The 12,558-nt window shown below is 47.9% G+C and overlaps 1 protein-coding gene across 1 annotated transcript; it reads right to left on the bottom strand.

The window, feature by feature from the left end:
- Nucleotides 1–416: 416 nt before the first annotated feature.
- On the bottom strand, nt 417–12,315 carry ST6GALNAC1 (ST6 N-acetylgalactosaminide alpha-2,6-sialyltransferase 1). Its single transcript, XM_062011027.1, has 9 exons — nt 12,185–12,315; nt 8,721–9,291; nt 4,290–4,458; nt 3,923–4,094; nt 3,422–3,560; nt 2,941–3,038; nt 2,300–2,389; nt 990–1,089; nt 417–587 (listed from the first exon to the last, which is right to left on the bottom strand). Exons 1-9 carry the CDS (start codon nt 12,313–12,315, stop codon nt 417–419), a joined length of 1,641 nt encoding a protein of 546 aa, XP_061867011.1.
- Nucleotides 12,316–12,558: the final 243 nt, after the last annotated feature.

A 12,558-nucleotide genomic window follows, 5' to 3' on the forward strand; every position in this document is an offset into this window, starting at 1 on the left:
TGGGCACCACTAATGGAGAGGATCCACCCAGAACAGAAGTAGCCCCAGCATGAGGAGCATCTCCTTGCAAAGAGAGAAAATCTGGATGAAGATGCAGAACACTGGTCCATATCCTATCCAGATCCACCCTAGATTCTTCTCTTCCAACACTGCTTCCATCAGCAGCAGTCCTGCAGCACAGCCAGAAGGGAACTCTTTGTCACTGTGCTGTGTTTTCTTGCTTTTCATTTCCTGGTCTGTAGCATTTGCACATTTGTAGAAACACTGTGAGAATAGAGAGGTGCTGAAGGAGGAAAATCTCTTTCTGGGGATGAAATGTGCCTGGAAGCCCAGAGCTAACTTTGGTTCTGGTGGTCCTTTTCCATCCCCAGTGAGGTGCTGTTGAGATTTCCCAGGCAATGGCCCTCACCACACAATCAGGATCTCTGGTAAAGCTTCATGATATTCTCATCATGAAGCTTTTTCCACACTTGCTTCTCCAGGTTGAAGTCATGGTTAGTGTAGAAAATCAGAGGTTTCCAGTCCTTGTCATAGTAGTGATCTGAGTACTTCTTGTGATCCTCTGTGATGTAGCCATAGGCACTCACCTGGGAGAGATGGAGGGGCTCACTGGGGACAGGGAGCGAGGAACAGGGAGCCCAGTGAAAGACAAGACACAGTTCCCAGACAGGCAGGGAACACAGGACAGGGATGTCAATCAGGGCTCCTCAAGGTGACACTGCTTGGGGGTGCAGAAGGCCCAGACTATGAACAGTGGCTCCAGTGAGTCCTCTCACTGCCTTTGTGGGAGGCAGGATGGCCCTTGGGCCATGACAGACTTCACAACCTTCATCTGAACTATTTAGGGGCCGTTTCTCTTGTCTTCAATCTGCTCCCTCACAGTTGACAACAACCCAGACACCCTCCAGGCTGGAGCCATCCCTGCTCTGCCCTGTTACTCTTTCCTCCCTTCCAGACAGTGCTGGGTGCAAGAATCACCATGCCCTTACCCGGTCACAGAGGTGGAGGGCAGTCAGCAGCAGGAAGGCCCCTGTTGTGGGTCTGTACAGTCGCCAGTAGGGCTTTTCCAGGCTTTTAGATTTCAAAAACCTGCAGCAGGAGAGAAGAAAGCACAGAGCAGTTGCTGAGTGTGCTGGTTAAAGCTTGGCACACCTTTTTTCCCTGTGGCCTGTGTGGCATCTTCCCCCCTTGCAGCAGTTTGAGGCCATAGGAGGCGTTTCAGAGCAGCCATGAGCATGCCCACACGTGTGGGCCAAGCACAAGGCCAGCCCTGAATGCTCCATCATCTGCAGCCTAAGCCCAGCTCTACCCTGGCTTCATGGAAGTGGTAGGTCTTGAGGCAGTGAGGATAGAGAGGGAGTAGATTAAAGGATCTGGGATGTTAAAGCCCACCCTGAAATCCATCCTTGGCCTTGCAGTGCAGAAGTGCTTTGAAACCCCCTGGTAAATCCTGCTCCATGTCCACATTCAGCAGTGACATGAGACACAGGAGAGGTGCAGAGGAGGATCACAAAACCTGCAAGCAGCTGCAGTGTTTTGTGCCAGCAGCTGTTATAAAGGTAGGAGTCCACATCAGGAAAAAAACAGCATTCAAGTCCTCTTGGCCTTGGAAAGGACCCAAGTCAAAGGGGAGATGGCAGAAGGAGCAGGGAGGTACAAGCCATCTGGCACTGCATTTCCCTTGTCTCAGAGAAGGCCTAACTCAGCTCTCAAGGAGACTGAAGGGTAAAGGCAGCCAACATAGGGCACAAAAAGAGCTGCTCTTCCTACACCTCTTGGTCACATGTGGGCCACAATTAGCAGCTCTTACAGTGACAGTGTCCAGAGGCTTGTGAAAAGGAGCAGGCAAAGGGGACACTGAAGTGCCTGTCATTGTGTTTGAGGGCACAGACTCAAGGATCCTGAGAAAGCAGAACTGTTACAGAGCATTCCTCCAAAATGCTAAGCAATGTGGAACATGAAAGCCTGGTCCTGAACTAGACCAATTCTGGCATTTGAGCATCACTCTCTCCACATGTAAAGCTGCCATTTGCCCAGGAGCTCTTTAGGATGCACAAAGCCCAACTGTCTGATGGCTGTTAGAAAAGTAACTCAGATGCTGGGTGTCTACCTCCCACTAACATCCCACTGCAGCACCACAGAGAATCTGAACTGATTGCACACTGATGAAGCTTACCCCCAGTCTGCTGGTGTGACTAAACTGCAGCTACAAGGGAGGCAGCTGCGGAGAGAAAGCCCAGACTGAGATGGTGCTGGCAAGAAAAAACAAGCCTATTAAAGCACATATCCCCCAGCTCACCTGTTTTTCATGTATCTGAGGAAATCAGGGTGAACCACCAGGTATTTTTCCAGCATGAAATCTTTATCAAATCTGTCCCGGGGCCTGTGCCTAAAGACAGGAATGGGGAGATTGAGGACAGGCTCCTTTATTTCATCACAGCTGGAAAGCATCAGCCCTGCTGTACTTGGTGATAAGAAAAGAACCACAAACACTGTTAAGTTATTCTGCACCATCTTCCAGATTATGACAAAGCCTCTACAACCTGTGTGCATTGCAGAGGAAGAGATCAGGAAGGAAAGAGGCAACAAGAAGAGACAGGAATATCAAAAGCGTGTGTGTGTGTAGACAAGAATTGGTGGAACCAGACCTTCATCTCTGAGTAGCCCACCATGAACAGACACCAGACCAGACAACAGCGTGTGTTGATCCCTGAGGACCAAGCTCTGGCAACACATCATTCCAATCAGCTACTTCTGGGAAGGAGGTGTATTGGTTACAGCAGTGCTGAGAGCTGTGGAGGGCCCTGAGCACCTGCCAGGAGAGGGAGGCTTTAACCTGGCCTTACCCTGGGCTGCACCTCAGCAGGGCTGTGAGAGGAAAAGGACACAACAGAGAGCTCCACACTGCAGGGTGCAGAGGTGGGGCCAGTTTTACCCTACTCGTTCAAGAATCCTTTTCGGATGTCTTTGTTCTGCAGAAGAGCCTTCAGCCACTCATAGTCTCGAGCTCCCTCCAGGAAGTGAATGTATCTGACATCCTAAGGAAACAAATGAGCATTAATGAAGGCACAAGAGAGACACATCCTTTAAAAAGGAAAAGCAAGCAGGCACTTAGGCTCACTGAGTTCCTGAGACACACCTCTTTGGTCTGCACCTTTTAACCACCCCACAGAGCATCTGCTGCAGAACATCTGATGTAGAGCTACATCTACATGCCAAAAGGCTGGGGTAGGACTAATGCAGCTTGCCACTGCCAATACTCCCTCTGAGCAAAGGCAATGCAGGTTCCCTCACCAAGGGCAACGCTGAGGTGTTAGCTCAGCTCCTTTGCTCCTCGTGCATGGCAACATCAGAACTGAAGGCCACAGACAAACAGCATCCTGTCAGAGCTGTGCATGCATGCAGTGTGGACCTCACTCACTTTTCCCTGTGGGATCTTGCTGAACCCTCTGCGTCCCAAGATCTGGAGAGAGGCCACCAGGGAGAACGCTGTGAAGCCATAAAAGGAGGTTTTTGTTCCCACATCTTTTTCATAACCTTTGATTACAGCCCCGCTCACCCTGGCCAAGGAAATGAAACAGAGGAGCAGAGTTAGCGGGTGACCACTGAAAACACTCACATTCATGTTTATAACAGGAAATGACAAAGTTAGTCTGGAGAAAGGGAAGACTAAGCCCATTTTCAGCCACCCCAGGAGATCCCCTGCTTTGGAGGTGGCTGTGGCTCATCTGTGAACCCAAGCTCTTCCTGTGTGTTTAGGAACTTTCCAGTTCCTTTTGGGTTTTTCATCTCCTCCTGCCATCAGTCATTTTGTCACTTGGGAGTCCGTGAAACACCAGAAGAGGTGAAGTTATCCAGCTGTAAATATCAGCTAGCCAGAATGAGCTGGCTGTGTGTGTGGCAGGAGGGAAGGCTGCCTTACCGGAAGACGTAGTCGTGGGAGTCAATCTCCTGGCCCATCCCAGAGTTATTCAATATTCCTCCATTGCCCACGACAGCACAGCTGATGCATGTTGACATGTTGCTCTTGCTGTTGGCCAGGAGCAGCTGCTGGTGGGGATTTGGGGGCAGCAGGGCCATGACTTCCTTCACCACTGTGAAGCAAACATAGTTGAGAGTCATCATCAAGAGCCTTTGGGATGGACACAGTGAAACCAGCACAGTTTCCACCATGAGATGCACCCAATCTGCTGCCTTTCACAGGGAGATGCTGCAAACTTCCAACTGCTACCACAAGGTTCCTGTTGGGAGTTTGATAGTTCCATCCTGACCTGCTCTGAGGGACTCACGTGAATAATTCAGCTCCATGAAACCATAGGGAGGTGCAAAATGCTCCAGGCGGTCCCACTCACTGTCATTGAAGTATCTCCTGTCTGTGAAGAGCATGATGTTGGGCAGGAAAAGATCTCGAAGCCAGTCAGACTTGGCAGCTTTGACTTTCACTGAAGCAGAGCAGGTCTTGAAAAACAAAAGGAAAATAATAAGGATTGATTAGCAGGGAGCTGATAAACCTGACTGAGTGCCAGTGCTTGTGTGTAAGAGTGAGAGCAGAGAAACTCCAGTGGTACATCATCCATTCCCCTCAATGTCTCCATCACCATGAACAAAAGCAGTCATTTCAGCACTACATCAAGAACTTCCTGGTGGAACATCACCTGCAGGGAAGCCCCTGTGACTCCAGGTCTCTCCGACTTTGCTCTGCTCACAGCAGGTCTGTGATAGTCACAAGTTTTACTAGGCTTGAGCTTCATTAACTGATGCAAATGACTATCTGTAATAGGTCTAGTGTAAACATAGCAACATATATCATGAGGTCCTGGCCTCAGACTGCACACAAAGGAACAAAGTGAGCAACACATCAACATGTTGAATCTTGCTCTCAAACATGATGTCTAATTCTGCAGACAGAGGGAGTGACTGAAACCACATTACCATTATAATTCCCATTAAATATAAGGAAAAGGGTACAAACAACTTGTTCACCATCGTAAATGTTGAATCATTGATTCATAAATTCACATATAAATCACTATTCTGTGATTATTGACTCATCACAAACAAAGAACATGGCTGAGAAGGGACTCCAAGCCAGCTTATGTTCTCTAACAAGAGAGGTCTCATTGTAGCTGGCAAGAGTCAGGCTGTTTGCCTCTAGACCCTTCTGTGTGTGCAGATGGAGATCAAACAACCCCACTGCACTGGATTTTCCACTGAGACAATGTGGGCTCTACTTTCTTATACATCTTCCCCAAATATGGACTGAAAGACTGAACAGGAGACCAACTGGACCCACATGCCCAGCTTAGATCCCCAGCAACGAGCAGACTACAGGGCCAATGCCTTGCTGTGTGCTCCACAGCTCAGCTGGGCTCTCTGCTATGGGTGAGGATGACAATCCAGTCACAGCCTGAGGAGACAACCCTCATTCTGTCTGCCACATCAGGAGTGGAATGAGAACAACACTGTGGCAAGTTTCATGTTGGCACCATTTCATTTGCAGCATACTTCATGTTCAGAGACAAAGATGTTCCCTTCCTGCTCCAGCTGTACTTTGTGCTGTGCTTTGTGCTCTCCAAGGCTCAGTACTTCTTGTGCCTCCACAGCTACACTGGGTCAGTACCACAGGAACAAGGGAAAAGTCTGACCCTGTAGAAAATGAGGGAGGTGGGAGTGTTTCTAGTCACTCCCTCTCTCTGCATAATTAGACATCAGGTTTGGGAGCAAGACCAAACATGTGCATCCACATCTTCACTAAAGACCCTTCTGTGTGCATTTGCTCCTCCTTTCCATACTGAGGAAGGGTTTTCCCCACTGTCTCAGCTGTTCTGCACACCCAAATACTCTGCAGCCTGTTACACTGCAGGATGTTCTCAGCTTCCTGCTGTAAACTGTTGTCTCACACTTCTCTGCCAGCTCCTGCTCTGCACTTCTGAGATGGCTGCACATGCTCTGCAGCTCATCAGATGAGAAGATGGGAGCATGTGGGTGAGCAGCATTCTGGTGACATCATCTTTGCCTCTAGAGACAGTAATACTGGGCAGGAGGGGTGAGGTACTGGCACCTGTGGCATACACACTCATAGCCATATAATTGACCCACTCCTGTTTGTATTACAGGCACCTTGAGACTATGTGGAGCCTAGGAAGAAGGATGCACATCCCACATCCCAGACTGGATTACCTGCCAGGCCCTTCTGCTGTGCCTTAGTAAGACTGTACCAGCAAATGAGCTCAAGCATTTAACAGCCAAGTTCCACATTTAATAGTCACATGTCTTTGGATAACAGAGGTATCTTAGGGGCCAGCTGCTCTTCTCAGTGACTCAGTGCCACATGGAAGAACACACCCCAACAGTACAAGAAGGGCTGATACTGCCAGAGAGGAGAATGGGATGAAGATTTTCAAGAGCAGCCCCTGCTCCACTGAGAGGTTTGAGCAGAGGACGTGGTGTCTGCAGCCCTGACAGTCCCCTGGAGCAACAGCTATAGTTCCCCAGTACCACCAAAATGACACATGCAATGGTGGAAAATTACAGCACTGAGCCTTTAAATACTTAAATGGCTCCTCTAAGAGAGATAAACCAGGTGGTCCCAACCTCTGCTCAGCTGCCTACATCCTCCCTCCTCCCTGAGCACACGAGCAGGGCACTTACACCCATGTTTAAAGACCTTCCTCACTCTAGAGAGGGTTACTTGCCCTCCAGCAACAGGGGCATCACAGAAAATTGCTGTGGGTTAAGATTTACAGAGTCCCCAGGATAAGATGAGGGACAGAGACAGTATTGTGCACCACAACCTGCCTCATCTGCTTGCTGAGACTTTTGCTATAGTCTACAACTTCCCTAAAGGCCCTGTTCCTGGACCACAGTAATTATGAGATGATCTAATCTCATTTTGCATTAGCTCCAAACCTTCAGAGCTAAAAAGGAAAGGCCAACAAATATTTTCAGGATAAGAGTTCAGTGCAAAATAGAAAAGAAACAGACAGGCTTTCCACTGCATGGCTGTAAAGACAAGTTGATGGTGGGCACCAGACTTACCATTGTGGAAGATCACATCAGTAGTATGACCAACAGAAGCAGAAGTGATCAAAGGAACTAAGCTACAGAACCACACTCCCAACAAACAGGAGCTGTAAGGAAACCCTGAAGCTGTAGCTGTGTGTGTGCTATTGCCTTGACAGCTACAACTATAACTGGAGATTCTCATCTTCACCTCTACCAAAATACTTCACACCTGTGCTGACTTACAGTTGTGCCTGTTTAACAGAGAGGAACAAAGCAAGTCTTGTTGAATGCCAGATCTGTTCAGAGTTATTTGCTCTGCTCTGATGATGGTTCAATACAGAGCAAGACAACCCTCCACAGCAGCCTGCCATGCTGGGAGTACCTGAGTCATGGAGCTCTGGACTGCAGGGAGCTGCTTGCTGGATATGGCTCTCTATATACAGGGCAGAAAAAGTGAACTGGCAATACCTGGGAAAGATTCTCTTCTTGTTGATAATTACCACAAGAGCAGTATAAAAATTTACTTTCTAACCATCCTTTCTCCAGTGGGGCTCACTTACACATAGCTGAATTGTTGCTAATATTGACAGTAAACCTTAAAATGAGAGAGGTCCCTACTCTGCTGTCTCCAAAGCAGGCAGGTTCCTGCTTACTAGCCCTTGTCTAACCCTTTTTCTTTGACTTTAATACAAACAACTAAGAAAGCCTCTGTTGCTGTGCACTGAGACCATCACTGCCAGTGTCACTCCTCACAGCCTGCACAGCACAAGCCTCCCTGCTGCCAAAGCCTGTGGCTTGCTCTGCTTGGTATCTATGTGCTTGGGTGAACAGGCACACAGAGGCATTCCTATTCCCTCACCATGATCCCTCTCCTTTAGCTCAGCTGCACAAAACAAAGATCAAGGGAAATCTGGGAATTGTACACTTGAGTCTTCATAGGAATGCAGATGTTCAGGTGAGAAACGATTCAAGGGGTGATGGAAAAAAGCTGGAACACAAAAAAAGTTCCATTTAAACATAAGGAGAAACTATTTGACTGTTGAGGTGAGGGAGCCCTGGCCCAGGCTGCCCAGGGAGGGGGTGGAGGCTCCTGCTCTGGAGGTTTCCAACCCCACCTGGACACATTCCTATGTGACCTGATCTAGGTGGGACCTGCTTTGGCAAGGGGGTTGGACTGGATGATCTCTAAAGGTCCCTTCCAACCCTACCATTCTGTGATTCTAAGTGGGATGCCTGTAAGGAGCCTGGCAGCTAGTGCCAGACAGGCATCACAAGGCTTGGTGTGACCCACTTGCCTTAGGGTGTCATGTCACAGGGCACATGTGTGCTGCATTGTGTGCCTAAGCCCCCCAAGCAATATGTCAGAGGCACCTAAGAGTAGCACCATCTTGAAGCACATCTAGAAGGAGATTTTCCCCAGTTTCTGATGCACCTGAGCTCCAGAAAGGGATGACTTTCAAAGGAACCCATGGCAATGTGTGCAATTGCAGGAAGTTCCACTACTGGAGCATGGTGGAGGACTGGTCTGGCTAATGGACTTGTACATATAGGTCCCCCTCTCTGGGTCCCAGCAGCATCTGCATATACCAGTGAGCTAAACTACCAGCTTAGGGATCACCCTGGACTGCAAAGGACACACGTGCCAATGGGCAGCAGACAAAGAAGTTAACAAAGAGGCAGCATCCTTGGTGAACACACAGGGCCATCACACCTACCCATGGTGGATGGGAGTTGTCCAGCAGATACTTGTCCTCAAAATCCCACTTTGGCTCAGACTTGAAGTCAGCAGCCCTCAGTTTCTTTTCTGTCACTGCAGCAGTCTGAGGAACAGGTCTTACATTTCTTTCTGATGGAGGAGGCTCTTTTGTCTTTCTTTGGTCTTTGGATATGTTGTTTTCACGAGCTTTCTCCATCCCAGAGGATGGTTTCGCTGCTGCCTTTTCCTTGGCTTCTTCAACCTTGGGAAGTGGTTTCACTGTTGTCTTTTCCTTGACTTCTTTCACCCCTGGAATCACTGTTGTTTTCTTCATGTTTCCCTGCACCTTAGGAGTTGTTTTCACTGTTGTTGTCTCCTTGGCTTCTTTCAACCTGGCAACTGGTTTCATAATTTTCTTCTGCTCCTCCTTTCCTTCCCATCTTGGTGTTCTCTCATCCATCCCTTGTTCAAGCCTTAGGATGTCTCTCCCCAAAGTCACCTTTAAAAGGCTTCTTAAGTTCCCATTATCCTGTTGCTCTTGGCTGTCCACTTGCAGCACATCTGGGGCACGCTGGAAAACACTCAGCTGCCTGAATGCAATCAAAAGAAAAACAGACACATCACATACATTTTCCACTTAACAATCAACACCTCCCAGACCTTTGCTAATGCTCTTGACTGAGCCTCTCTGTGCTGCAGAGCAACCACTGTGTGTGATCCCCACACTCAGAGGACTTGCCTTGGCAGCTGCCAGTGAGTTCCTGCAGGACACTGTAGGAACTGAATTTCACTTTCAACTTTGCCACCAAAGTGTTGCTCAACTTTCCATACCACTCTGGCCTGGATACTGCTTATCTCCTCATGATGCAAATCCCAGAGGCTACACACCCCGAAACATCCACACTGGCAGTAACTCCAAACCAGCACAGAATTGCCTTGCACTGGGCAGGACCTCTGGCAACATCCCCAGAGCACTGCAGGACTGTTCTGGAGATTCTGAGTTCAGGGCATAGCATGCACCATGAAGGTGCCATCTGTCTCTCTTTGCCAGCAGAGCCAAGTGCTTCAGTGACATAGCATGAAGATCTTCCAAAATTCAGTAAGGGAAGTCTAATAAGAAGGGAAACTCACTCCTTTACCATATCATTTTAACATATCCCTTCTTAAGCCTTTGGTGTCACAAGGCACTTTTTCCTCTCCTCCTCCTCCTCCTCAGCCAGCTAATGCAATGGCATCAGACTGCTCATCAGGTACATGTCTTCAGACAGGCACTTTGAAGAGCCACCTGCAACAAGACTGGGCTGAAACCCAGCAAAAATAAACCAAAGCAGAAGAGGTGGGTTTTGTCCCAGATATTCATTCTCATCTGTCCACAGGGATGGAACAGGGAAAAAGAAAGGGAACAACTTCTGCAGCTGAGCTTTTATGTAAAGCAAAGCTTTTTCAGGATAAACCTGTTTTTGTGGCAGTCTGATTTCACCCTTTGCATGATGCATTTGTTCCAGAGAGCTGCGAGTTGCTTCTGAGATGAAAAACAGGAAAAAAGAAAAGCACCTCTGTGGATGAGAGGTTGTAGGTAACAGTTCAGTTGCTGCTGCAGCTTCAGTCATAAGGCATTCACGAAAATGATTACAAAATGATCAGCTAAGGAGCCTTTTAAAAGTCCTTTTGCATCAGATAAGTACTTGAACCTCATCAGTGCTGTTTCTGAGGAACAAAGGTTGTGGCAAATGGCCTATCAGCTCTTCTTCTGCTTCCCCTCTTAACCATTAGCTGTTTCAACCAGGTGTGCAGCAGAGGCTTCCTGTCTTAGTGCTTCAGGTGTAAATTTGTGTTACTGCCTAATGAGAAGAAAGGTTTTATATACACACTCTAAGTAAAGGGAAATTTGCTAAGGCAGCTCAGGTAGCTCTTCAACCCTTGGATGACCTTCTGTTGTGTTTTTAAGATGACACTTAAAATTTTGAAATGAAAGGGCAGAGAACAAATGAAACCTGACAATGGGACAGTGTGACAGTGTGACAAGCTACTCCCCACCCCACTCTCCATATGGGACACATCACAGGTCTGTAACATCATTTTCAAATACTGTGCCAACCATACAGAGACCAAATGTAAAACCAAAGGCCCTTCACAACCAAACCCTGCTCCCTGCAGCCAGGCCCACATGGCCAGACACTCATGCCTACACAAGACCTTGCATTTTAAATCCAGACCAGTGGTCAAAGCAGCTCCTCATATTTCAGGCTCTAAAGTCCAGCTGGCAAACAAGTGCAGAGGCTCAATGGCATTTATTGTCATTTCCCCCTTCATTTACAAAGCATTAGGACAAATAGAGGATAAAGCCATGAAAAAGCTGCCTTGTGTATTTTACATTACATATAAAGATGCAGAAATAGAACTGATACACAAATAACCACACACAGCTCATGCCCAGATGTCTTTTACCTGAGCTGCAAAAATAGGGACATTTCCATTAGCTGAAATGATGGCCAAATGGCTTCAAGCAGCTGTGCATGGAGAGCTAGTTCTTGTCCCAGCTTTGCTACTGATGGGCTCTGTGATCAAGCACAACTCACTTCTCTTCACCTCCTCCTTCTTTCCATCCCTCCCCACCTCCCTTGTGCAGATTCTGACCTCTCCAAATTGATTACTGTCCTTAAGGAGTGGTCTCAAGTTGCTGGTGCTGACCTAAACTCATGTCATCTCCAGAAGGGATGCAGGTGCTCCCAGCCTCACCATGCTGCCAGCTCCCACAGCATCAACCCTGAAGAGGTCCAGCTGAACACTAACCCCCTCAAGATGAGCCAGAGGTGTTTATCAAGAGAGCTGGAACCATCTGAGAGCTGGTGGGGAGGCTGGGGAGTGGTGCCACCAACCCATAAGCCATACTTGCAGGCATCTGCTGTGCTCACGTAAGGAACAGTGCCTCCTGACAATGCTTCTGGAGCATTTTATTGCTGTCTACACTGCAATTCCATCCACATCCATTCTTGTAGTATTTATCTGACCATTTATATAAAAAATAGTACCCTGATGATGCCTGTATGCCACTGGTTTCCCTGTATGCAGCAGATTTGGACTAGGAATCACATCCTGAACTTGCTATACATTTGAAGGCACCCCATGAAATCCAGTGTCCAGCAATACAATCTGGACTAGGGCTGAATGAAGCCCTTCAAGGAGCCACCAGGTAAAACAAATGCTATATATAGTGTCAAGTATGAAAAAAGGTAGCATTAGTAAAGCAAAAGCTCTGAAACAGCTACACAAGGAAATGCTGACTGTCCAGCAGAAGCAAGTCTTTGACTGTGGATCTTCCAACATCATGCTCTGATTGTACACAGCATGGGCTGCTACAGCCAAGTGGGCATCTAATTCAGGTCAGAAGTGCAAGTTTCAGGGTCAAAAGACATGGAGACAGAAAGTGAGCACAAGGACTTTATCCAGCCAGCACACAGCACAAGGAAGGAGGTTTCTTACCTGAAAATCCATGTGTTTGACAAGCCAAACAAGGAGCTGAAATAAGCAATGCAGATGCAAAACTGTGTTAGAACAATGAACCAAATGAGGGCTCTGGGAATTTTGGGAAGCCTTCTCCTGAAAAAACGCATGGTGAGATGCCTGAGAGCAACAGAAACTCTGCTGCTGCTGCCCAGAGGTGCTCAATAGGCACTGCTTTGCAAAGGTGTGTTGAAGGAGTGGGCTGGGCTTCTCTCTGGATTTCCCTACAAGAACATGCACACCCTCCCTCCCTGCATTCTCATACAGGAAGAAGGAAACCCTTTACCTCTGTCCTGGTGGAAGCATCACTGGGAACCTTTATGTGAATTATTCAAGCATCCACAGTCAAATGA

The sequence above is a fragment of the Colius striatus genome, chromosome 18 (assembly GCF_028858725.1).
Source record: "Colius striatus isolate bColStr4 chromosome 18, bColStr4.1.hap1, whole genome shotgun sequence".
NCBI classification, from domain to species: domain Eukaryota; kingdom Metazoa; phylum Chordata; class Aves; order Coliiformes; family Coliidae; genus Colius; species Colius striatus.